General features: G+C 39.4%; 2 protein-coding genes across 9 annotated transcripts in view; one reads left to right on the top strand and one right to left on the bottom strand.

Annotated features, from left to right (window-relative positions):
• LOC139947876 (sodium- and chloride-dependent neutral and basic amino acid transporter B(0+)-like) lies at positions 1-15995 on the top strand. The gene is made up of 13 exons (XM_071945713.1): positions 1-227; positions 2621-2795; positions 4036-4167; positions 4807-5152; positions 5634-5766; positions 6183-6317; positions 7359-7462; positions 8073-8197; positions 8648-8760; positions 10474-10602; positions 11733-11948; positions 12918-13082; positions 13489-15995. Exons 1-13 carry the CDS (start codon positions 213-215, stop codon positions 13660-13662), a joined length of 1962 nt encoding a protein of 653 aa, XP_071801814.1. The 5' UTR covers positions 1-212; the 3' UTR covers positions 13663-15995.
• A 184-nt stretch (positions 15996-16179) lies between these two features.
• Positions 16180-26801, bottom strand: part of LOC139947875 (breast cancer anti-estrogen resistance protein 3 homolog) — an 84889-nt gene continuing 74267 nt past the window's right edge. For 5 of the 8 annotated variants that reach the window (XM_071945706.1, XM_071945710.1, XM_071945709.1 and 2 more), the window contains exons 6-10: positions 25555-25582; positions 22216-23553; positions 21258-21352; positions 20299-20467; positions 16181-19823 (exon numbers count right to left, since the gene is read on the bottom strand). In XM_071945706.1, coding sequence (XP_071801807.1) covers positions 19278-19823; positions 20299-20467; positions 21258-21352; positions 22216-23553; positions 25555-25582 — 2176 coding nt within the window. In that variant the 3' untranslated portion in view covers positions 16181-19277. Of the gene's footprint in view, positions 19824-20298; positions 20468-21257; positions 21353-22215; positions 23554-25554; positions 25583-26801 lie in introns of all 8 variants that reach the window. The other 3 variants (XM_071945705.1, XM_071945711.1, XM_071945712.1) reach the window with 3 other exon arrangements.

Consider the following 26801-nt stretch of genomic DNA (forward strand, 5'->3'; position numbering starts at 1 on the left):
ACAAAATGGGGTTCGAGGTACACAATCCCCTCTACCACACACCACACCCCCTTGTTGCAGTTACGCTTAAGTAGTTCTAGCGAACCCTATCGTAGACCGGCTGCAGTTAACACAGCAGCCAGCAGACATTTCAAAATTGCCTTCAACTTTGCAGCTCTGTGTGCGAGTATTACTGCATTCAGTGCATGGTTGGATCATAGAGCTCTGTCATCATGGCTGTTGAAAAGGTAACAACGTTGGCCCAAGTTGGCCTCGTAATGTTGTTCAATGTATTTTTCTGTCATTTTAAGGCACTGGACACTATTGGTGATTAATCAAAATAATCGTTAAAGGCAGTGGACACTTTTGGTAATTGTCAAAGACTAGCCTTCACAGTTGGTGTATCTCAACATATGCATAAAATAACAAACCTGTGAAAATTTGAGCTCAATCGGTCATCAAAGTTGCGAGATAATGATGAAAGAAGAAAACACCCTTGTCGCACGAAGTTGTGTGCGTTTAGATGGTTGATTTCGAGACCTCAAGTTCTAAACTTGAGGTCTCGAAATCAAATTCGTGGAAAATTACTTCTTTCTCCCAAACTATGGGACTTCAGAGGGAGCTGTTTCTCACAATGTTTTATACCACCAACCTCTCCCTATTACTAGTTACCAATTAAGGTTTTATGCTAATAATTATTTTGAGTAATTACTTATAGTGTCCACTGCCTTCAATATAATATAACAAATTATTTGGTAACGAGCAACGGAGAGCAGTTGATAGTATAAAACATTGTGAGAACCGGCTCCCTCTGAATTGTAACGAGTATTTTTTTAAACTATAGTTTTTTGTACATAAATAGCGTAAACATTCCCATTAAGTAGGATTTGAAACTTTGCATGCTATAGTAACGTTTTGCGGTAACACCATGTAAACAAAAAAACTCTAATTGAGTTTGGGTGGCTCTGACCTTTGGTTTTAACTCGACGTTTCGATCAGTGCTCTGGTCGTCTTCTGGAGAAAACTCCCATTGTAGTCAAGAGTGTTTATTGTGTGGTCAATTGCGGAGCTTTTAAAGTGACGAAAACAATCGTTGAGCGAACGCTGAATAATCTGCGTTCGAACGATACAAATCTGCGTTACAGTCGCAGATTCGAAAGAACAAGAAGTAATCTTCAGGGAAAAGATTTTTCTTCAAATTCTTCGTTCGAATTTCAAACGAGAACAATTTAAACGCATATATACATCTGCGTTTGAACCAGCCGCTGGTTTGAACGAACAAAATCCGCGTTCAAATGAACACAATTTGCCTCACGAACGAAAATTCTTGAACAAACAAAAATCTTCGTTCGCATGAACAAAATTAAAGTCTTCGTCCAAAAGAAAACCCACGGTGCACGCACGTGCACTTTCAAACGAAACGAATTTGCCGGTTTGAATGAAGATTTAGAAACAAAAACGCGCGCACATGTGCTGTCAGAGACACAGACGTCATTTTGTTGACGACGTGTAGGTATAATGCTTTATAGTCACTAATCAGTAGTATTGTGGTGCATTGTGTTTTAAATTCCTTAAATTATTTTACTGCGCCTCATCAGGTTTGCTAGGCTGACTATTTGAACGACTACTAAGTAAGCAATGACTGTTTTCAACTTAAAAGAGATCAGCTTGCCATTATTTGGGGCAGTCGGGTTTGGGCGTGGTCCCGTCAACATCGGCTCTCGCGGTTTAATTTATTTCAGTAGCAATGTACCTCTGTTATTTTATAATAAAGTATTCTAGACCATATATTTATGGTGTCACTCTTCAGTTTTTTTAATGTCTGTTTAACATCACTAAAAATCAAAACATAATATATGGTGGAGAATCCGGGTACCCCAGGACATCCCACCAATTTATGACAAGTATTTATAAACAAATAACTACGTTGATTTTTTTAGGAAGAGGTAAAAAAAAAAGACTTCAGGCCTGAAGCCTTTTATAATCTGAAAGCACACAAATCCAACAAGGGTGTTTTCCCTTTCTTAATAATTATTCTCTTGCAACTTCGATGACCATGAGTCCAAATGTTCACATTATAAAATTAGTTATTTTATGCATGGGCCTATTGTTTGGATACACCAAAGGTGTCCAGTGCCTTCAACAGTCATGTTGGTAATTTACCATTAGACTTGTAATTTTAATAATAATCATTCAGCAGATCGTCACACAATCTTGTCTATTTTCTTGATTGTTACAATAAAACGCAATTCAGCCTCTTTATGGCTGTGAAATATTTATTTCTGATATAAACCAACAATATAATGATCTCTAAATGAGTTGGGGTGGTTCTGAAAAGAACCGTTGGTTTCAACTCGACGTTTCGATCAGTATGCTCTGATCGTCTTCTGGAGAAAGCTGATTCTCTAGAAGCATGCTTTCTCTAGAAGCATGCTTTCTCCAGAAGCCTACTGATCGAAACGTCGATTTGAAACCAACGTGTTTTGTTTTGTTTTGTTTTTTCCAGAACCACCCCAACTCATTAGAGATAGTCATTACATGGTGTTACCGCAAACCTTTCCAAATCGTATTCCCACCATGCAAAGTTTCAAATCCTAATGATCATTTTCTCCTCCCCAAAATACCGATTGATTTGAAATAGATGCATGAGCTAGTCGAATGTCACCCGGAGACTGGGACGATCACGGCAGAAGGGAAAGAGGACAAAAGACCAGTTTGGACTTCCAAGGCGGAGTTCTTCTTGTCCTGTCTGGGGTACTGTGTTGGGCTCGGGAATATCTGGCGATTCCCTTACCTCTGCTTCGAAAATGGTGGTGGTGAGTTAATTATTATTAATGGTTTATTTAATCTGAATAAAAAAACATACAAAAGGTATAATAGACAACATTCAAATTTACAAGTGTTGACAGAGTTAAAGACACTGGACACTATTGGTAATTGTCAAAGACCAATCTTCTCACTTAGTGTATCTCAACATATGCATAAAATAACAAACCTGTGAACATTTTGAGCTCAATTGGTCATCGGAGTTGGGAGAAAATGATGAAAGAAAAAACACCCTTGTTTGACGAATTTGTGTGCTTTCAGAAAAGAATAAAAGACTTCTAGCTAGAAGTCTTTCATTATTTTAGTGAGAAATTACCTCTTTCTCAAATCTATGCTACTTCAGAGGGAGCTGTTTCTTGCATTGTTTTATGCTATCAACAGCTCTCCAATGCGCGTTACCAAGTCAGTTTTTAAGTTAATATTTGTTTTAAGTAATTACCACCGTGTACCCTCCCTTTAAACATATTTCTCAAGAAAAAGAAAAAACAACAACATTAAAAACATCGATAGAAAGAAGTTTCAATCTGAGAAGGGCTTCATTCAGGCATAAAGTCTTTTTCACAGGCATCTGAAAGCGCACAACATTCTTTGCTGTTTTCCCCATTACTTTCTTGCAACTTCGATTACCAATTGAGCCCAAATTTTCGCATGGTCTAATTGTGCTTACCAGCAGAATAAGGTTACCAGTTAATCTACAATGTCACATGTACAATCTGTGACTGCTATCCTGCTCATTTCTGCTTAGCAAATTCTTTTTAAGAAATAAGTTCTGCTTTTAAGCAGTTCTAAATTGAGTCACATTGCTACTTTCTAAACTAATTGCCAAACATGGAGATATTTCAAAGGAGTGCAAAATTGACTTGGAAAAGACAAGATTTATCAATTTATTTATTTCCTTTGGATGAGCAAAATCAGTAAAAAAATAACTGGTTTTCATTTGGGCCCTGCATAATTACGTTGTTAAGAACAAACAAATTAACATATTAAAAAGTAAACATATAATAACGATATAAAAGTTGTAAACTAAGCGTGTAAGAATGCAAACGGAAAATTAAAAGCAATAAAAAAATAAACAAAAAAATGAAGAGTAAAAAATTAAAAGAGTAAATTTCAGAAACTGTCACAATAGGAGGAGGTTTAAAAACAGACCAGCTTTCAAAACAAAAGAGACCGGTCCCTATACATAGACATGGCAGATATTTTGTAATAATTTTTGACTTTTTCCATCAGGTGCGTTTTTAATCCCTTATCTCATAGCTCTGGCTATAGCCGGGTTACCAACATTCTTTCTGGACGTGGCCTTTGGACAGTACAGTAGTCTGGGATCCATTTCAGTATGGCGGTGTGTTCCTTTTATGCGAGGTAAGGTAATTTATACATTTATATTATTCCTTTATATCAAGTAACAAGGGAACCTGACTAGTGTAATTTTGTAATGGTTATGAATAATTGTCTGGAGCAGGGTTAGAACCAACGACTCCCAAGTAACGTGCAAATCCTGTTCGCTCTAGTCAATTTGGTTCAGCCGCAAATTGTCTTATCGTGTATGTACACGGTAAATAATCTTATCCGTTCATGATAAATCCAAACTTATTCTTACTTACGCAATAAATCCCAACTTATTCATACGTACACGATAAATCCAAACTTATCATGAACGTACATGATAATTCAAAACTTATCGTACGTACACGAAAATCCAAACTTATCTTGTATGTACACAATAAATCAAAATCATCATGTATCAATTTAAACTTAACAATAAATCCAAACTTATTGTGTACGTACACAAAAGTCCCAACTTATCATGTACGTACACAATACATCCAAACTTATCGTGCATGTACACAATAAATCCAACTTAGGTTTGGTTTTATTGAACAGGATTAGAGAGAGATTTCTTGTATCCATGTGGCAGCAATACACTTACGTAGGAATCACCTCGATCTGAAAACTTTTTTTTTTAAATGGCCCAATTTCTCTTACTTGATTCTTTATCAGGTCTTGGATATGGTCAGATTTTCATCTCCTGTCTCGTCGCGATCTACTACAACGTCATCATCATGTACACCGTCTACTACTTCTTTGCCTCCTTCACTACCGTCTTGCCGTGGGTCGGCTGTGGCCACGAGTGGAACACCGAGTTCTGCAGCGAACTTGCAACAGATTGCCTGAGAGTAGGGGGAGTTATGACCCAGGACAACACCTGCAAACTCCTGGGGAGCCTCTCAGAGGCCCAGTTGTACAGTTTGAACATCACCAGTGACGGGAACGGGACATTTGATTTAGGAAACTATACCGATCCTTTTAAAGTAGAGAGGAGTATCCCAAGTGAGGAATACTGGAAGTAAGTATCGAGTTGTTAGAAAGCCACGGGACACTATCGGTTAATTACTCAAAAAAATTGTTAGCACAAAAACTTACTTGGTAACAAGCAATGACGAGCTAATGATAGAATACAACATTTTGAGAAACGGCTCTCTCTGAAGTAACATTTTTGAGAAAGAGGTAATTTCTCACTCAACTAATATACAAAATCAGGCCTGAAGACTTTTGTAGGCATCTGAAATCTAAAATTTGCCATCTTTTATGGGCAGTTTAAATATTGGTATCCTTTTTAAAAGGTGCAATTTTTACAACCATGCTAAAACTAAGCAAGGAACCCTCGCTAAGTTACTGTCATGTGAAAAGCACACACCTTATCCAGGGAGCTGAGATGGTTTAAGGAATGAATTGGCCCAGTGACCAGGGGTACTAAGTGCTTTGAGGCGCCCTTTTATAAAGCATTATATAAAAACCGATTATAATTAGAATTATTAAATTTGTAGGAGAGCAGTACTTCAGGAGTCTGCCTCTATGAACGAGACTGGAGGCATTATCTGGCAGCTAATGCTCTGTCTAATCTTCATATGGGTGCTCGTCTTTGTGTGCCTCATCAAAGGCATCAAGTCAACTGGAAAGGTTTGTTGCTAAAAATAGTTTGTAAACAATAAAGACCAGCAGTTGTATTTTTTCTCTTGTTTGCTGTAGGCCCAACTTATGTTTGATGTGTGTTCCCATCTTGTGGGTTGTCGTGGCCGAGCCGATAAGAGCATGAGACTCAAGTTCTGGAGGTTAAGTCATCGGGATGTGGGTACGAATCCCCGTTGCGACACTTGTGTCCTTGAGCAAGACACCTAACCATAAGCTTCTCTCCACAAAGGGGTAAAATGGGTACCTGGGAGGGGAGAGATGGTTATGATTAGCTTGGAGAGCGATAAATCGCAGCGCCGACTGTATACTCCCCAGGGAGCTGAGATGGTTTAAGGATATGGCCCAGTGACCAGGAGTAATAACGTCAGAAGGATGTATATTTTCCTTTGGTAATCTTCTTGCAGGTTGTGTACTTCACAGCCTTGTTCCCATATATCTGCCTGCTGATTCTACTGGTTCGGGGTGTAACTCTACCAGGGTCTGGCAAAGGAATCAACTTCTACATAAACCCAAAATGGCAGACACTCACCAAGCCAAAGGTAAACAGACAAACCAATAGACCGTTTGGGTCATCAGCACTACTAATAATAATTGTATTGTATCAATCTGTATAAAAAAAAACCGAAGCAAACCATACCCTTGGGAAGGGTTACAGCAAAAACAAAACTTAAACTTATAATACAACTAATAATAATAATAAGTGTCGGCTTCTTATGTAGCGCTCGACAGTGACGCTCAAGGCACTTTAACATACAGTGTTTTCCTGCAAGGTATGTGGGACTTGGTTTGAATTCTGAGACCTACTCCTTTAACACAGGACCAGGTAATGGTTTACAAGGTTCAGTGGCGCATTATGCAGCCAATCAAACCAGGAACACCAGGGCGAACCCCTTCTCTTTTCGATAAGTGCACTGCTTAATTAACCTTTTGGGTAATCAGCCCTACTGCGGATGAACCCACAAAATCACTAATCCGATGATTGGTCTAAAAAAAAACCTATTTACAGTGCTAAGACCTCTATCTACAGTGCTTTGAGTCGTCATTGTGAAATCAGCGGTTAACTTGGTAGGATTCAAACCCACAACCTTGCCATTGCAAACTCCGAAAAGGGATATAAACAAAGCTGGCAATAGCCAATCTCTCTGATACAAACATTGGATTAATGTCCTTGATTACGAGTTGCACAAATCAATATATCGTGGTTCAGTAGCTAGACAACGATACTTATTGTAGTCATTGTTCGATCAGCGGTTAGCTTGGTAGGATTGGAACCCATAACCCTGCAATTGCACGAAGGGAAACACCAAGCTGGCAATAGCCAATCTCTCTCATACAAACATTGGACTAATGTCTTTGATTACGAGTTGAACAAGTCAAGAAATTGTGATTCAGTTGCTAGACAACGATACTTATTATAGTAATTGTGAGATCAGCGGTTAGCTAGGTAGGATTCAAACCCATAACCTTGTGATTGCAAGTCCAGCAGTCTAACCACTGGACCACAGTGACCACTGTCGGTAAAACAAACCACCATTGCTCAGACTTGTTTGACCTTACTGTTTGTCTGTCTTTTCTACTAGGTCTGGTTGGATGGCGTTAGTCAGATTTTCTTTTCGTTGGGAGCCGGAACCAGTGGGCCGTTGACCTTGGGATCTTACAATAAGTTTCATAACAACTGCTTTATGTGAGTAAAGAGTTTCATTAAATGCAGTGGACACTATTGGTGGTAATTACTCAAAATAATTGTTAGCATAAAAAACTAACATGGTAACCAGCAACGGAGAGCTGTTGATAGTTTAAAACATTGTGAGAAACAGCTCCCTCTGAAGTAATGTAGTTTTCGAGAAAGAATTAATTTTCCACGAATTTGATTTTGAGCCCTCAGAATTAGATTTTGAGGCACGGAAATCAAGCATCTGAAAGCACACAATTCGTGTGACAAGGGTGTTTTTCCTTCCATTATTATCTTTCAACTTCGACGACCAATTGAGTTTCACAGGTTTGTTATTTTGTGCATATGTTGAGATACACCAAGTGAGAAAACTGGTCTTTGACAATTACCAAAGGTGTCCAGTGTCTTTAAATCTGTTCTGTTGGTGCAAAAACAAAGCTTTTAAATTTGTGTAATCCTAGCAGCACCATGTTTTCATGAAGTACAATGCCATGAAGTTTAATCTGTAAATCTGTAACGTACTGCGCAGGTTCATTAATCTGGAGGTCGATGGTTCAAATCCCGCTCCATTAAAATCTTTGTTCAAACCCAAAACTGTTTTTCTTCTTGTAATTTATTCAAGTGATGGAGTCACCCTTGCCCTACTCAACTCTGCCTCCAGCATCTTTGCGGGGTTTGTCATTTTCTCCGTGCTGGGTTTCGTGGCTGACCAACAAGGCAAAGATGTCGGCGATGTTGTATCGCAAGGTAACCACAACCTGAATTGTTTTGTTCTCCAACCATAAGAAAGGGTCATGTTGGAAAAAAAAAAAAAAAAACTGTAAAATATCGATCCACTTTTAATGATCCCAATCATATAATCAAATAACGGGAAAACCCACCCTTGTTTCAGCACTTTTCGCGGTGTCATGAAATGTGTTTAAAATAAATCCATAATTCTCGATATCGAGAATCGATATTGTTTTAATGTTTTCTCAAAAAGTAAAGCATTTCATGGAATAATATTTCAAGAGAAGTCTTTCACCATTGCCTTCTGCAAACGCTGTAAGTTATTTGTAAATCTGTGAATCTGTAATAAGGGATTATGAGAGCAAAACAATTTTGCTTACTAGTGGACAAAATTAGCAGCCTAAATACCACTGATTTACCTCTGATTTACTTCCTGCTTGGGTCGTCTCTGTTTTGTTGACTGCTTAGGATTTGGTCTGGCCTTTGTGGTGTACCCTGAAGCGGTGGGTAAAATGCCGGTAGCTCCAATCTGGTCTATCATCTTCTTCTTCATGCTGATCACTATTGGTTTGGATAGCCAGGTAAAAATCCCACTCTACAAACAAAACAACATTTTTATTATTATTTTTTTTTATGCAAGTCGCCAGACAGGTACGCAAGGCCTGAAGGCCACTTCAAGGTGTAGGCTACAATAAAAAAAAAATTCTTCCAGTGGCCGTTGCCAGCTACTCCTAGGGCTGAAACATGGTTACCCCTTTTACAGTCCATACAGATGTAGGCTTGGGTGTCATCAATCCGAAGCCTGGTCAGTAGAGCAGAAAGCACAACCTCCCCAATTTTACGTAGCAAGTGCACGACTGGGATGCCAACCCACACTCTGCTGATCAAACACCAGAGCTGGAATCCTGTGCTCTTAACTGCTCGGCCATGACATGCCATGGTGCTACCAAGGAGTAGGTCTCATACTTCTAACGTAGTCCCACATACCATACAGGAAAATACTGAACTTTGAAGTGCCTTGTAGATGAGCATCACTGAGTGACGGATATGAGTACTACATTCTATACAGGGATGTGATGCTGTTGACAAAAAAACTGTGAGTGCAAAGCGTGGAAGCTTGCGAGTGCAAAGCATGGAAGCTTGCGAGTGCAAAGCGTGGAAGCTTGCGAGTGCAAAGCGTGGAAGCTTGCGAGTGCGAAGCGTGAAAGCTTGCGAGTGTGAAGCATGAAAGCTTGCGAGTGCAAAGCATGAAAGCTTGCGAGTGTGAAGCATGAAAGCTTGCGAGTGCAAAGCATGAAAACTTGCGAGTGTGAAGCATGAAAGCTTGCGAGTGTGAAGCATGAAAGCTTGCGAGTGTGAAGCATGAAAGCTTGCGAGTGCAAAGCATGAAAGCTTGCGAGTGTGAAGCATGAAAGCTTGCGAGTGCAAAGCATGAAAACTTGCGAGTGCAAAGCATGAAAGCTTGCGAGTGCAAAGCATGAAAGCTTGCGAGTGCGAAGCATGAAAGCTTGCGAGTGTGAAGCATGAAAGCTTGCGAGTGCAAAGCATGAAAGCTTGCGAGTGTGAAGCATGAAAGCTTGCGAGTGTGAAGCATGAAAGCTTGCGAGTGTGAAGCCTGCTCACATACATTTATCTTTGGTATTAAAAGCTCTACTACTCTGCAATCTGGGGTGTTCTATTATTGTTTGGCCATGACACGCCAAATAGAGACCAACTCAGGTTGATATCCTTTTAAAAGCACTGGACACTATTGGTAATTACCTAAAATCATTGTTAGCATAATGAGTGATTGTTTGTTACATGTGTGTAGCATACAAACTTTTCTTGTCATTCTCTGAACGCTTTGCAACCTCAGGAAAAAGCGCTAAATAAATTGTTATATATTTGGTTTGCGGTAACACCATGTATGTATCTACTTGCCAGGTAGAGTTTGTTCTTAGAGAACTGTCTTGCTGGATTCTACTACTGCGCAGTAGATTTTCAGGGGTTCGGGAGACTTCTCAGCTCTGAAGAGAACTGTCCTGCTTTTGTTTACTATTACCCAGGCGAGTGGTATAGAAAGTAGTACTTTACCTTATAGGATCGTAATTAACCGTACTACCGCGGAGTCAGTTCTTAAATTGGTCTCAACGTTTTGACTAGCTTGCTCTTGTTATTGTTGTTATTATTTAATAGATGTTAAATTATGTTATTATTATTATACTCTTCTGTTATATCCCCTCCACCGAGCACTGGTGCAAAGCTTGTTCTTAAGAGGACGTGCAGTAAGAAATGAATATCGTGTTTGCTTGCAGTTTGTGATCATAGAGAGAGCGACAACTGGTTTAATAGACGAGTTTCCGATTCTGAGAAGACATCGTTTAGGAACAACCGGAGCTATGTGCTTTGTTTGCTGTATGATCGGGCTACTGTGTACCACTAATGTAAGTGTCTCAATAGAAATATCAGGTGAATAGGTGATTTGATTTGATTTGATTTTGATCGAACACAGCAAGAACATATATGGACAAAACTGTAATAATAATAACATGCACACATATAGCGCTTAATACCAGGTTTCTAATACCAGGTTTGTATAAAGCGGTGAAATAAGAAGTTTACGATAACAAATGATGTACCAGCAGTGGAAATATAAAACAGAAGTAGAAAACAAAAAAGAATACCTGCAGAAAATTATTCAAGGATGGCCCCAAAAACCTCAATAGCCAATAATCAACTTGGACCTATTTTCATTATTCTGTATGGAACCCCCCTAGGCAAGTGGTATGGTCCAGGTTAGGATACCATGGCATATGAGCTAGCCGGTGAGTATGATGTGGTTAAGACAGTAATAGAAATGTCATCAAAATGCACTGATGGCAAAAACCAGGGTAGCTGCGAGACCGATTATAATATACATCATATTGTTTAATTGTCTGGGTACTTTTTGTAGGACATGAAATACAATGTCCACAGATTTACTTTAAACTTACACGGTTTGAAGATAATGATGATACTTCCCTTAAAATATTGCGCACTGAATTGAGAAATGAGTAAAACAAGTCACAAAATAATTTTCGTCTCAGTGAGACAACAATTTTTTTAGCATGTAAAACGTATTTTCACGGCATTTTTTTTTTTTACATATTTCTCGAAAACTACAGCACCCCAGCAACTAATATTTTAAGGGAGGCTGTCTACTATCATTATCTTCGAACTGTGTAAGTTTAGTGTAAATCTGTGAACATTGTGTTTTGTGTGACTGTTACCAAATGTACCCCAATCCTTTAAGGACAGCGTTGGTAATCGTCAAATGCCAGAAATAACAAATCTGTGAAAGTTCAGCTTATGCGGTTAATCAGAGTCATGAGAAAATAGTTTAAAACCCCCATACAAAAACAGTTCAACTGTTTTCAAAAGTTGGGTTCTGAAATCACAAGATCAAAACTGATTGTAATCTACTCATTTCTCAAAGACTACAGCATTTCAGGGGAAGTTTTCCACTTTGCACCATGTACGTACAATATGTGTATATTTTAACTTTGATTTTTTTTTGATCTTACCGATGATACAGGCTGGTGCATACTGGTTGGCATTCTTCAATGGTTACGGTCCGTCTTATTCCTACATGCTCTTCTCGCTTTGTGAGACTGTCGCCCTGTGCTATCTGTATGGCATCAAACGTCTGAAAAACGACATCCGAGCGATGGTTGGTGACTATTGGGTGGACTCGAAGGTGTTCATGTGGTTCCCAATCGCATGGTGTGTCCTATGCCCCATTACACTGGCAGTGAGTTGAACTTGACACACTCTTTTATCTAGCAACACGTCAAATAAAAGGAAGCTTTTAAAGCCATTGGACACTTTCGGTACAGAAAAAAAAAAAAAGTTCACAGATTTACAAATAATTTACAGGGTTTACAGAAGGTAGTGGTTGAAAGACTAACTCTTGAATTGTTAATCCATGAAATGCTTTACTTTTTGAGAAAACATTAAAACAATATCAATTCTCGATAGCAAGAATTATGGATTTGTTTTAAACACATGTCATGACACGGCGAAACGTGCAGAAACAAGGGTGGGTTTTCCTGTTATTTTCTCCCGACTCCCATGACCGATTGAGCCTCAATTTTCACAGGTTTGTTATTTTATTTATAAGTTGTGATACACGAAGTGTGGGACTTGGACAATACTGTTTACCGAAAGTGTCCAATGGCTTTAAAGAAAATATTGACTACCCTTTTCTCAGGCAGACATAAAAATTTCCTAATTCAGATAAAATGTCTAAAATTTCTCATCCCCTATATACAGTCCACCTGTATAAATTTTGGAGTGTTAAAGGAAAATTACAGAATTGGTTTTTGCTAACCAAACAGTTGCTGGCAGTGTAAGCACTTAATGTAATCTGTAGAAGTTTGAGTGCGATCAGATTTGAACTCAATTGGTCGTCGAAGTTGCGAGATAATAATGGAAAAAAACACCCTTGTTACACAAAAGTGTGTGCTTTCGGATGCTTGATTTCGGGACTTTAAAATCTAATTCTGAGGTCTCGAAATCAAATTCGTGGAAAATTTCTTCTTTCTCGAAAACTACGTTATTTCAGAGGGAGCAGTTTCTCACAATGTTTTATAATATCAACAGTTCTCCATTATTCGTTACCAAGTAAGGTTTTTATGCTAATAATTATTTTGAGTACTTAACAATAGTGTCCACTGCCTTTAATTGATTTTTGTATATAATGTGCAATTTCTATCTTCAGCTTACACTTGTAGTTGGATGGGTTATTCGTAACGACCCCGAGTACAATGGACCCTTCCCGCCATGGGCAATGGTGATTGGTTGGTCCTTCACTTTCTTCGCTTTCATTGGTATACCAGTAGTCTGGGTAAACGACCTGGTGAAGAACAAGGGAACATTACGCGAGGTTTGTGAACTTTTTCATTTGTTTTTAAGCTAAAATCTCGCGTCCTCAAAGACCTGGTTAAAAGAGTAGGGTACTTTTTCAAAATGTCCACAGATTTACATTAATTTTACATGGTTTGAAGATAAGGATAGTAGAAGGCTTCCCTTCGAATATTACCTACCGAGGTGCTGTAGTTTTTGAGAAATGAGTAGAACAAATCGTAATAACCAGTAACATGGTACTATATGATAACATACCATAACTGGTTAATACGTTTTTACATGCTAAAACTGAGACGAAAATTATGTTTGTAACATTGTTTTACTAATTTCCAAAAAAACTACAGAACCTCAGTAAGTAATATTTTAAGGGAAGCTTTCTACTATCTTTAACATACTAATATATATATATAAATTTGTTTTGACAGCGCTTACGCATAATGATCACACCACAGAACAACTGGGGACCGGCCAAACCAGAGGACCGTCAGCATGCTTGGGACGTCCACATCCAACACGGAACTACTATGGGAGGCATGCTTCATTTACCGGACAGTGCGGACAATGTAAAATTCCCGACCATGGCAACTGATATGCTGTAATACTTTGATCAAAGAAACAAAATACGGAATTGGTAAGAAAAAGTTTGTATAAGATCACAGAGTAACATAAAACTTATATGGTGATGATAGTAGAAAACATCCCTTGAAATATTTCTGTCTGAAATGTCACACTTAAGGTCTTAGTATTTCCTTGACTTCCAGTGTTTAAACTTTAATGTTGAATGCATTATAGGCGCCAGTGTTTATTTCTAATTGTAAGTGCTTTAGGTGCAAGTGTTTATAGCTTTAGGCGGTAGTGTTTACGCTCTGGCTACCAGTGTTAAAACATTAGGTGCTAGTGTTAAAGTATTAGGTGCTAGTGCTACATGTAAAACCTGAGCAGCTAGTGTTAAAACATTAGGTGCTAGTGAATACGTTAGGTGTTAAACTTTAAGTGCTTGCAATTGTGCTTATACATTTACAGGCAAAAATATTCTACTTTTGAAACATCTTTCTTACCATTATGCATTTTATACAAAACGATTTTTAACGCTTTTCATAGACAAACTCACCTGATCCAAGGCAACATGTCTCTCTAAGCTGGACTGTGTTTTCTTTTATGACAAAGTAATTTTGGAGATAAATTACAAATATTATTTGTCAACTCTACTGCAAAACCATCTCTGAAAAAAAGAAGTTTCCATTCAAATATATATTTTTTACTTTTCTACTCTCTATTTTTTCCATAAAAATGCATGTTATTTTAATTTTCTACTTTCTTTACATTTTTGTAACTTTATAAAAAAAGGTCACACTGTAATTGGCCACAAAGAGTGAACTACAATTAAGAGGAATAATTAATATTATAATATCTGTTTCCAATTGTAAAAATTTTAGTTTTATGAAAAATCAAATTCATGGATCAAATTTAAAGAAAAAAAAGAAAAGAAAAGCCGATTCTATTCTAAAGTAAAATACTTCGAAGCTGCCCATATTGCCTGAAATAACAACGAAATGAAATGAATTCCAGTAGTCAAAATTGTCTTTATTTGAAATATCCAGATCAAATTCTAAAATAAAGCACAAGTAGTATTAAAGTGAGGGTGTGTGAGATATTTGGTTCTGAATAAGAATTTGCGTGTTATATTTGAATATCGCCTGGTGCAATGACGTGCTTAAACACAAGTTACCACTTAATTCCTCGCACTATCGAGACAGTTGCTATGTCACATGATTAGAGGCAAGCTTTTGCTTAGTTACATAAGAGACAGTGTATGTGGCTGCTGCACGCGCCATAGCACCTTGTAGACTCTTTTAAGGTGCTACGTAATTGGGTCTCAGAATTCATAACTTCAATAACCTATCTTTCGGTATAAATGTATATACTAAGTACATTGTTGGTAGATACGTGCGCTATATAAGACTCCAATATTATTATTAGTATGGCACAATGGTACCAGGGTTTGCTCATCTGGAAGTTGCTATGCAAAAGCTTGCCCCGAAAACATTTGACATACATGTAGCAACTGTCTCTATAGTCTGAGGAATTCAAATGTAAGCAGTACACTGTGACTAAGCAAGTCATTATTCAAATCAAACTCGCAAATGGCTTATTGGGGGAGGGGGGGGGGCCTCCTGTGCCCCCCCCTCTAATATATACCACTGTAAATGTTACACCATCAAAGTTGAATTTGGAGAATAACGCTTAGTTCATCAGGGCGCCCACTGCAGTGACTTTTTAATGGCTTGTGCATTGAGAGACATTGAGATTGTTACAACATAGGCACTTTTCCAATCCACGGCTTCGGATTCGGCTTCAGGGTCAGGCTTCAGGCTCCATTCTCTTGTCTGAAGCCCTTTGCAGTGTGCACATACGCAAAGCAAAACAACCGCAGGGCCAGGCTAGCCTGAGTCGAATCTGGAGCCAAAGCTGGTTTCGAAAAGGGCCATAGAGAGGCCAGTTTTCTTGGGTCATGTGGTTGCTGGACGCCATCTTGGTCCAAAAGGCAGTACAACCCAATGTGGTTGCTGAACGCCATCTTGGTCCAAAAGGCAGTACAACCCTATGGGCAGACTAGTCTGACGCCCTTTTTGGACACAAAGCGGTGTAGTATCATAAGTTAATGCAAATCTCTCAAGAGGGAGCTTTTGTTTTTGACGTCGGATGGTTCTGCGATGGTAATGATGTTTGGCGCCATCTGCGCATGCATCGGCTTTGAGGACAGTCGTCCCTCAATTTCTACGACAGTACTCGCGATGCATCTGCGTTGTGCTGAAAACAACAACGTTTGGCTGAAAACTACAAACACTGTCGCAGAACCATCTGCCGTAGAAAACACAAACTCTGTAGTATACAGCTCTATGGTGTAAATCACTTTACAGTGTACCTGAATGCTATTTTAAGGTAGAAATTTCATACAATTTATTATACAGAAATTTTTGCGGTCACACCACCTAATGACTATCGCTAAATGAGTTGGGGTGGTTCTGAAAAGAACTGTTGGTTTCAAAGAACTGTTGGTTTCATCTAGAGTTGAAACCAACGATTCTTTGAAACAAACGGTTCTTTTCAGAACCACCCCAACTCATTTAGGGATAGTCATTACATGGTGTTACCGCAAACATTTCGATATCGTATTCCACCATGCAAAGTTTCAAATCCTACTCACAATTTATTGTTGATCTAAAATTTGTGACCAAAAAGGGAGATATAATATTATTCTCTCACAAATCTTTTTGAAGTAAATGTATATCAATTATAACTTGTATTTTATCTCACATGACATATCACATCACCAAAGAGTTTAGTAGATTTAAGTTAGCCGATAACTCTTTTAATTAATTAAAACAGATGAAAATAACCAATATTTGCATGAATTAATAAACTTTCAAATAAATTATGGAAACAAATAATGATTTGCCACATCAGTTTGAATAAATTTTGCATAAATTTACATAAAGGCTTTACTTAAAAATAAAAATAAGTTTGCATAATTTCAGGGTAAAATTGTTTAAAAAGTGTTTAAGTATAATAACTCAGAACAGCCATTATGTACATGTATTTAAATAGCAAATAAATGCTTGCAGAATAAATTACTGCCTCTAAACAAATTCATTATTTTGTCTAGGTTTTTTCTTCTTCAAATTATTGTCACACACTTATTAGGGAGGTTTATCTGCACATTACGCAAGCAAAAACGTGAACGTGAACGTCAGAAAATTTTGTTACGTGAAGTTACCATTTCTTACGCCAGGTACGTTTGTGCAGATGTCATACGTGAGCATGAAATAAGCCCAAACTGGTGACGTCATCCAGAATCGACACCATTTTTTGATGTTCACGTTCACGTTTTTGTCTGCATAACGTGCAGCTAGACCTCCCTATTCTTTGAACTGTGGAATCTTATGTCAACATGACTTGGGTATGATCAGCATATTAATTATAAAATATTTGAAATTAACCCTCCTACTTTGTGACCATTTAAGTTTAATATAAGTGCTGTGATTGGTTTCAACTGAAAAAGAGGTCGTTCAGACACAGTACTAAAGTCGGTTTATCTCATGGTTCAACCAGATCGAGTTCAACTCTGTGTGTCTGAATGGTTCTAAAGTTGGACCGAATCAGGTTCAACCAATAAAAGTTAGACCGTTTTGGGTTTAACTCTGCTGGCTAAACATAAGGAGATTAACTTTTTACAACCGCCTTGAAAGTGAAACCGGTTTGGGTCTAACTTAGTACGCTGTCTACTCATACCAAAGGTGCACCAAGAGTAGGAGGGTTAACAAGCAACGAGAATGTAAATAAATTGTAAATGCCTTTCAAAGCCTCTCTAATGAATACGTAACATTAAGCATTTGATTTTGTCAGATAAAAAATAATCATATTTAAATTTTCTGTGTTGCAAATTTAAATTAAGTAATTTTAAGTAGTTTTCAATATAACTATGCAGCCATTTATTCCATTAATTCAAATGATAAGGGTTGCCGGAAGAAAGCTGGAACAAACAAACGTAAATATATAATTCAGGTTTATATTTCTATTTGATTGACACACTTTTTAACAAATGGTAAGTATATCAATATAAACCACAAGGGAAACTGACTGGGTAAATTTTTATTTGACTTTAGGGGTTGAACAAAGAATTGACTAGAGTGGGATTCGAACCAGCAACATCCGCATCAGCGTGCTGGCAGTTGTATGGCTTCTGACTGACACCCCTGAACAAAGATATTGACAAAATAGGGACACCGCCAACATAGGGCTAGATAGCTCAGTTGGTAGAGCGCCGGCACGTTAATCCGGAGGTCGTTGGTTCGAATCCCACTCCAGTCAATTCTTCAACCCGAAAAAATCAAATGGTAAGTAGTTCAAGGGTTTTGTATATTTTGTTTGAGATTTATCTGCATCAAAAAAAAGAGACAAATCTTAATATCTTAAATTTTGTGAAGGAAGATACTTACACAATTTGGGACCTTGCCTTGTGGATAAAATAAGTTAAAATAAAATCTATTTCTTTAATAGACAAAATAAAAAGTGGTTCCAGGTTTGATTCAAACCTCCAACGAAAATAAGGTTCTGAAAATAAACATATATGCTTATTATATATAATTATCTTTCATTTTTGTGCTTTTATATTTACATACTAAATCACACAATATGGACAATTTTAACCAGATGAGGAAAATAAATATTGTTCAATTTGTACAATTTCAGAGACATCTGTTGTTCATTTTGTTTCTTTTCTGGGTGTTTCTTAAGGGATAGGGGGAAGGGAGGGGGTTGCAGAAGTACATACACTCTACCCTGTAATGTCACTCTATGAAGTTGCCTCCAATATTTTCATTTTTATAGTCTGTTTTCTTCCTTATATTATTTCAAATGAAATCAACACGAGACTCTGAAGAAGAAAAATAGTCTGATCCATTTCAACACACCACTGAAGTGCTATCATTATTATTTAGTATGCACAGGATACCTGACGATGGAGGTCTGTAGTAGGCATAGAGTTATATATAAGAACTAGAGGGCGCACTGGTGATGCTGCTTGCACAAACGCGACGGGACCGCAAGGAGACACGCGCGCCATTTTGTACGCGCGTTGAATATGAAGTACACGTTGTTTATTGAACGCTACGCGATGCTGTAACTCTATGGAAGTAGGTTTATTTCTTAATTTGCTGACGTTGATTTAAATCCACAGAGTTTTTTTTTAGATGACATTAGGGCATGTCCAAAACGTTGACTTCGGCTAAAGCTACCTTTAGATCAGCGCCTCTGTCAGTGTTAAAGAGCACCAGGCAACAGGCTCTTTGTTCCTCGTACCTGCTTTAGCCAGCTATGGGGACAGGGCCTTTTCCTGTATTGCCCCCTGTGCACTGGAACAGCTTACCTGTTCACATCAGAGAAACACACAACATCTCTCTCTTCCTTCGGCAACTTAAAACATATCTTTTTCAGCAGGCCTTTTCATGAACTTTGGTTTTGTTCTTTCCTTTCAGACCGGCGCCTTTGAATGTTTTACAGTGCGCCTTATAAGTGCTATGATATTATTATTATTATTAAAGGATAGGCAGACACAGGTCGTGATCTGACCGTAGGTAAAGCTGAGGTCGCCGTTTCGGACATGGCCTTAATATAATAACACACACACACTAAAGTACTGATGCTTCGTACGTCACACGCTCGGCCCGATCGTCTCGATCTTCTCCGCCATGACGGACAGAATCTTGTCGAATTTCTCATACCTCTCGGCTGCCCCCACTATGGCCCCCTTGCTGCCCCACAACAGCCTCATGTGGAACTCCGGCCGACACAAGTCCAGAATCTCATCCTGGGGCAAGAATTTCATCAGCTTCGAATTGGCGTTGATACGGTAGAGATTAGTCTGCTGGCAGAACATGTGGGCGTTCTGTAAATGGTTCAGGAGTGAGTCCAGCCCGAAGCCTGTGGTGGATTCTTCCCACGACTCCCCAGTCGGTAAGACCTCCAGAGTCTCCTTAGTGGCTGGTTGACTCCAGTCCGTACTGCCGAGCATAGTCCAATCTCTCTCCAGCAATTGCATGACAGGCACTATGTGTGGGATACTCGTTTTGGTCAGGGGGATCGCATTCTCCCCGGCGTTCAACGACTTGAGCAGCGAGCGGAGTTTCGTCTCGTAGTTGAGGGCACTGCTGGTGTGGTTCTTCCTCAGGAGCTCCCACGATAACTTCAGTTGTCTCAACTGCAAGTTTGAAACAATACAAAATGTATCAACAGATAAGTAGAATTCAGCATGTGCCCAGGCTCAGTGCCATGTCACACAAGACGTACACCAGGCAACCAGTTCCAGGCAATGGTGTAGAATAACATATTATACCTGTGAAAATTTGGGCTCAATTGGTCATTGAAGTTGCAAGAGAACAATGAAAGAAAAAACACACTTCTTGCACGAATTTGTGTATTTTCACAAGCCAATAAAAGGCTTCAGGCCTGAAGTCTTTTAATATTTGAGTAAGAAATTACGTCGTCCTCAAATCTCCGGGCAATCTCGGTAGTCTAGTTGGTAAGACACTGCTCTAGAATTGCAAGGGTCGTGGGTTTGAATCCCACCGGAGTAATAAGCCTATGATATTTGTTCACAGGACTCGAGAAGGTACTGAGTATACAGTGCTAACACACATCGGTGTACGGGTGAAAACCAAAATTAAGATATTTACCTGTTTACAACCCAGGCCATCCATGACGGCTGTGAAGCTGAATAGATTCCCAATGGTTCCTTTTAAGACCTCAGCAACCTGGATCCATTGATTTAACATTCGTATCCTCTGGTTGGGATCGCTACACGTCAACACGCTCACGGCGCACCACGTCTTTAGACAGTTATACCTGAGACGGGGAGAATCCAAAGTGATTTCAGTCATTTCCTGTGCGGTTTTAAGACTCTTTCAAAATGTCTCCACAATGCAATCTTTCGATATGTTTTCTTATTGCTGGGAGTACGAAAAATAATCAAAGTTGGAATAAATTCCAGTTAACTTGTCATTTCACTGGTTTACCAGCATTTTCAATAGTTTGCAAGCAATTTCACTGGTCCAACTTTGCCAGCCACTAGCCGGAGGGACCAGTTTACTTGTTATTTCACTGGTCCAACTTTGCCAGCCACTAGCCGGAGGGACCAGTTTACTTGTTATTTCACTGGTCCAACTTTGCCAGCCACTAGCCGGAGGGACCAGTTAACTTGCTATTTCACTGGTCCAACTTTGCCAGCCACTAGCCGGAGGGACCAGTTTACTTGTTATTTCACTGGTCCAACTTTGCCAGCCACTAGCCAGATGGACCAGTTAACTTGTCATTTCACTGGTTTGCCAGCATTTGCACAGGTCCAACTTTGCCAGCCACTAGCGGGAGGGGCAAGCTAACTTGTCATTTCACTGGTTTGCCAGCATTTTGACTGGTCCTTCTTTGTCAGCCTTAAGCCAGAGGGAAAAGTTAGCATAACATTTCACTGGTTTCGCAGAATTTTCACTGGTTTGCCCGTGTTTTCACTGGTCCATAATTCAAATTGAATAGGTATGCTTTCCAACACTGAGCTAGCCAGCCGGACCACTTGGAGCCAGCCAGATCCTTTACTGGTCCTCAAGTGTTTTAACTGTTAAGGGAGAGCATTGCAACCTACCTTTCTAATAGATCTCTTCTTATCTGTGCCCCCTGTGGTAGCGTGATGACCTCAAGACCAGGCTGCTTTTTTGTTGTGTCTGTTATCCGACTCATCTATAAAACAAAACAAAAAATAACATTAAGCTCTTATCACACTAATCTATTCCCTGGGGGTAACCCTGGGAAATAATGGGAGACCTGTTCACACTTGGATCCCTTTACCCCTGACCTACCCCAGGTAATAGCCACCCCTGCTCTGGAGAAGGGGTAAGTGGTAAAACACTGGGGTATTCTTGAAACTTGCAGCCAGAACCCTGAAATAGGGACCTACTTGTATGTTGGGACAGAATTAAAAAGCGCCTGGGTAACAGTGGTGTTAAAAAACTCCTGGGGCCTAGCACGAGTGGAAGTCGATCAATGCACTGATTAACCACATTAACAAGTATTCATAAATACCTCAGACAGTTTCGCTATTCCTATTGGTGGAGAGCGCGTCACGTGGGTGTGTATAAACCTTTGTTTATAACCAGTAAAAAGTGTTGGAACATGGGCGTGACACGCGAGCTTGCACCACCAGTGCTTAAGACAGTTTCTTCATTCCTATTAGTCAAGAGCAACAGCTGAAACAGCTATGCCACATCATGCGTTACGCGCGACGCGCACAGGTTTCCCTTATAAGGAGTTGCTTACCCGATCGGGCCGAGGGCCCTACCATTTCATAGCTGGAGGGGTGTTGTGTTGAAAGAAATCATTGAACAATTATAATTTTTGCATTTATTTTACCTTTTGACCAAAACGTGTTGATGTTTTTGACTGAAAAGGTACTTTGTCTCGGTAAAGTTATCCAGAACCAGGCCTCGTTGGGCTTAAACCACTAGTTGAAAACCTCTTCACCACAAATTGATTCCCTTATTAAAATGGTGATAGGTGGACCAGATTCTGTCAAAATTAATCTAAATTCATATTTCTGACTTTACCTCAAAATCAAGCTTTGTGATATGCTTGGCAAGAACAACAGGGTCCGTGTCTAGAATTCTTTGCTTCCCCTCGGCTAAAATAGTTCCTTCCAAGGGTTTGTTGTCATCCCCCATGAGTGTTGTTTTAAAACTTGACAAAAGTATACAAGAGGACTCTTCCACGTGTGGCAAAGGGGTGACCAGTTTCTCAAGTTTATCCTCCACATCCTTGTCGTTCTCTGCTACTTTGGAGTAGTCCGCATCAAGTACCGAGTTCCTCGTGTCCGAGTGCCGCTTCCGCGGTTTCAATTCTGGTTCAATTTCGTTACCATTTTCCTCAACCACTGCGGGTTTATCGTTTGATTTATCATGGAGCACGGAGAACCTTACCGGAAGGGGATCATACTGTTCTATTTCACTGTAGACATGGTCATTGATGAACATACTCGGCGAATCAAAACTGCTGTTTGATACTTTGGGTGGCTCTACCGGCGGGGCAATGTTCCCGTTGGTTATATTTTGACTAGGCGTTTTATTCCTCATGGGTGGCAGAGGGGGAGCAACTTCGATTGTTTTGGTCGGTCCCTCGCTGGGTGTTGTTGGGTGTGCATAGTCCCTATCGGGCGACTCCAATATGGGTTCGCTACCCGTCCGACCGAGAGGTTTGTGTTCGTTCGTAGAGCCCACTTCTGGCATCCCAAAACCATTAACCGGTCCGTTTATTGTTGGGGAACTTTCTGATCTTCCTAACGCCGCATTGTCCACAACAGACATCCGAACTGAAGGCTGGCTTCCTGATCGTTGACGAAAGCTATCCTGTTTGAGGGTAAGTCTTGGCGTGACGACCCTCCTCGGTAAGACTCCGTATGTGTACGCACTCGCTTGCGACCGGTTTATCGCGGCGTACTTGCTGTCGATGAAACTCAAAGGCACCGATCGATTGATCGGCTGTCGGATCACCGCCCCCGACGTTTGCGAGATCGGTCGGGCATTCCCGATGTAGAATCTCACTAAAGACGGGATCGAGTCAAAACATTCCTTCTCAAATTGATACTGCACCGAAGCGTACGGCGAATTGGCTTGGAGTATCACCCTGTTGATGACAAAGTGCATGGGGGCGCTCCGCCACCTCACCGACAGGACATAGTTCCCGGGCTGCGAGATTGAGTCCCGTATGAGGAAGTCGCCGTCACTGACCAGGAGTTTCTCTACTTTGTCGCGGCTGATTCCTCCGTGGAACCACGCGTGGCTGCGAATGTCATCATTGGGGAGTTTGAGCTCGGATTCCAGTTCTTTGCGGAGCTCCTCGGGGGATGTGTCGTACAGGTCCATCTTGAGGTAACTTGGGGACGGAGGAAGCTGCAGGAAAGAAAACAAAGACATTCATTAACTTGTATTATTATTAACTTTGTTTAATATTGCTCTGGTATTTCTGACCAGAGGAGTGTGCGTTTAATTCGTGATGATTGGGGTGTCGTGGCTGAGCGGATAAAAGCACCTCACTCAAGCTCTGATGCTTCTGTTCAGCAGAGTGTGGGTTCGAATCCCGGTCGTGACACTTGTGTCCCTGAGCAAGACACTTTACCATAATTGCTTCTATCCACCCCGGGGGTAAATGGGTACCTATGTGTTTATAGACATTTATTTCAATATTGGCAACAACAACAAAAGCATCAAATGTAATACAAGCATTATACAGTCTACAGGGCAGAGATGGTTCTTGTGATTGATTTAGCTCAGTGCGCTACTTATTTGTTGCACAGGCTGTATACTCCCAAGGGAGCTGAGATGGTTTAAGGAATGAAATGACCCAGTGGTCAGGGGTAATAATGTTGGAAGCGCTTTGAGACATGGTCTATAAAGCGCTAAATAAAAAAACGATTATTATTATTAATATAAGTCTTGACAATTGTGTCCTTCTTTGTTGTGTTTGTGATCCTTGTTAAACTGTGACCCGCTACATGAAAATGAGTCAGATGTTGACAATTTCAAGGATTGAGTTATATGCATGGCTGGAAAGAACACACCAACAACAGTAATTTGGTATATGTCTAAGCTTTGGGGTGTATCGTGTTACTGCGTAATTTGGTATATGTCTAAGCTTTGGGGTGTATCGTGTTGCTGAGTTACTTCCGTTTGAAATTAGCCAACAAATAATTTTTTCTGAAAAACGAATTAAATAAAGTGATGTTTTAAACTATCATTTCGCGCAAAAGGATACAAATTAGACATAAGTATGATCACAAAATTGTCGTATTCATAGCTTTATTGCCTAAAAGTAAGCATTCTAAAGGTTAACCGTGCAAATATAGATCTTTAAAAAAAAAAAAAAAAAAAAACACACTTTTTTTTCCACTTTTAAACTTTCCATTACTTAATAATGCATTGGGCGACATCTGACTCATTTTCACATAGCGGGTCACAGTTCACTATTGTTGCATTGTTCTTCAGATGGGATGTAAGGCGATTGGTCCCGTGTGTTGTGCAATACATGTATAAGAACCCAGTACACTCAATAGTATAGTTTGTTACAGATTGTATGAAGCGCTATATAAATGTTGTATATTATAATATCATTATTATTGTGCAACAGAACCTTGTAAGCCATTACATTATCCCATGTAAATAAATGGGTCTAATATTTTTCAGTTATGGACTCTTTGGGCATTGAAAATCAAGCATGGCTTTCCGTGACCAAGTATTGACCTTTACTTCCGTGTTAACCGGAAGTGGGATCCTATCTCAAGAACTACACAATCAATTTTTGAACTTGTGTTAAATTTATTCAGCACAATGACCATGGCGCCATGTTGACCTTTGTTTTTTGTGTTAAAGCTCCTTTGGATTTAGTATCAGATACAAGACCAGGTAATCACATTTCATAGAGTTGTAATGTGTGTGTTTTTTTTGTAGCATAGGGAACTTTTATTAACAAAACATCCGGGAACAGCTGTGTGATTGTTTACAATCACTATCTCTAGTAATATCATTATTATTGTGCAACAGAACCTTGTAAGTTGTAAGCCATTACATTATCCCATGTAAATAAAATTGGGTCTAATATTTCAAACATAGCTCCACATAAGAATAATAATATCAAAATCTTATATAGCGCACGTATCTACCAAACATGGTACTCAAGGCGCTGAGTATAACTATACAAACCTTCAGAAAGATAGGTTATTGCAGTAATGAATTCTGAGACCCAATTATTTAGCACCTTATATAATGGTTTACAAGGTGTTACGGCGCATATACCTTGTAGAAAAAAACCAAGAGAGCGCTTTGAGGCACCCTTGGGTGTGATAGCGCAATGCAAGAATTACTTATTTTTATTATTAATATTAAGTATGAGCTTACCTCTGTTGTTACTCCCTCTGGTATAGTGCTGTTGATTGAAAGAAAATATAAGAACATGAACATATTATCCCTCTTATACACTTGGTAACATTCTCCAGTGGGTGTGAGTCAACCATTTAAAACATCTTAACTACACACAGTGTGTCATTGGCACAACTGTGCACAACATTCCATGTACATTTTGTTGTGTATTTATATCCAGTATAGCCACATGATATTATGCTAGCGTGGGTAATCTGTTATTCAAGACAGTGGATGATATTGAATGGTCAGACAGTAAGAAGGTTGACAGTGTACTGTGAAGATGCATTACTCGTTACTGTTCCTTTTGTATGTAAATGATCTTTATCATTGCTCATCCGTCTTGTCTTTTATTCTATTTGCTGATGATACCACTATCCTTTTTTCTCACTCTAATATATCTTATTTAAGCAATATCATCAACAGGGAACTAAGTCTGGCCTCGTCTTGGTTTAAATCTAATAAGCTGTCACTCAATTCGAGCAAGACCAAATACATGTTTTTCAGCAGGACTCGCAACGCTAACGACAACTTCACCATCAGTATTAATGAAACTCCAATCGAACAGGTTCACTCGACAAAGTTTTTAGGAGTTTTAATTGATGATAAGCTGACCTGGAAAGATCACATATCCTCTGTTTCGAAAATTGTTTCTCGCAACACAGGCGTTTTGTCTAAGCTTCGTTACTTTCTTCCCACACACACATTACTTTCTCTCTACAACACTCTTATTCTTCCCTATCTTAACTATTGCAATATTGTTTGGGCTCATTCAAGCACTAGCAAACTTCATTCTCTGTTCTTAATCCAAAAAAGGGCTATCCGTATCGCTTCTATGTCTCATCGTCGTGACCATACCGCGCCCTTGTTTGCTAACTTGAACACACTCACACTCACGGATATCAACAAACTTCAAACAGCCATTTTCATGTTCAAATACACAAAAAATCTTCTGCCCCACACTTTCTCCAATTACTTTCCTTCTGTCAGCAACACGCACCTTTATAACACACGCTCCTGTAACAATCTCTATATCCCTTTTGCACGTACTTCTTACACAATGAACACTCTTCGCTATCATGGGCCCCGCCTCTGGAATTCAATTGATAGGCGAATTCGCTCGCAGTCCTCTGTTGGTCGATTCAAAGAATCCTTCAAAAAACACATTGTCTCCCATTATGTAACATAGTTGTGATTCTGTCATTATTTTGGTTTAGTTCTATCGT

Source organism: Asterias amurensis, chromosome 15 (assembly GCF_032118995.1).
Source record: "Asterias amurensis chromosome 15, ASM3211899v1".
Lineage (NCBI taxonomy): Eukaryota > Metazoa > Echinodermata > Asteroidea > Forcipulatida > Asteriidae > Asterias > Asterias amurensis.

Coding starts and splice junctions, on each gene's coding strand:
- LOC139947876 (XM_071945713.1), top strand. Junction 2,796..4,035: donor CTGCTTCGAAAATGGTGGTG/GTGAGTTAATTA, acceptor TTTTTCCATCAG/GTGCGTTTTTAATCCCTTAT. Junction 5,153..5,633: donor CCAAGTGAGGAATACTGGAA/GTAAGTATCGAG, acceptor TTAAATTTGTAG/GAGAGCAGTACTTCAGGAGT.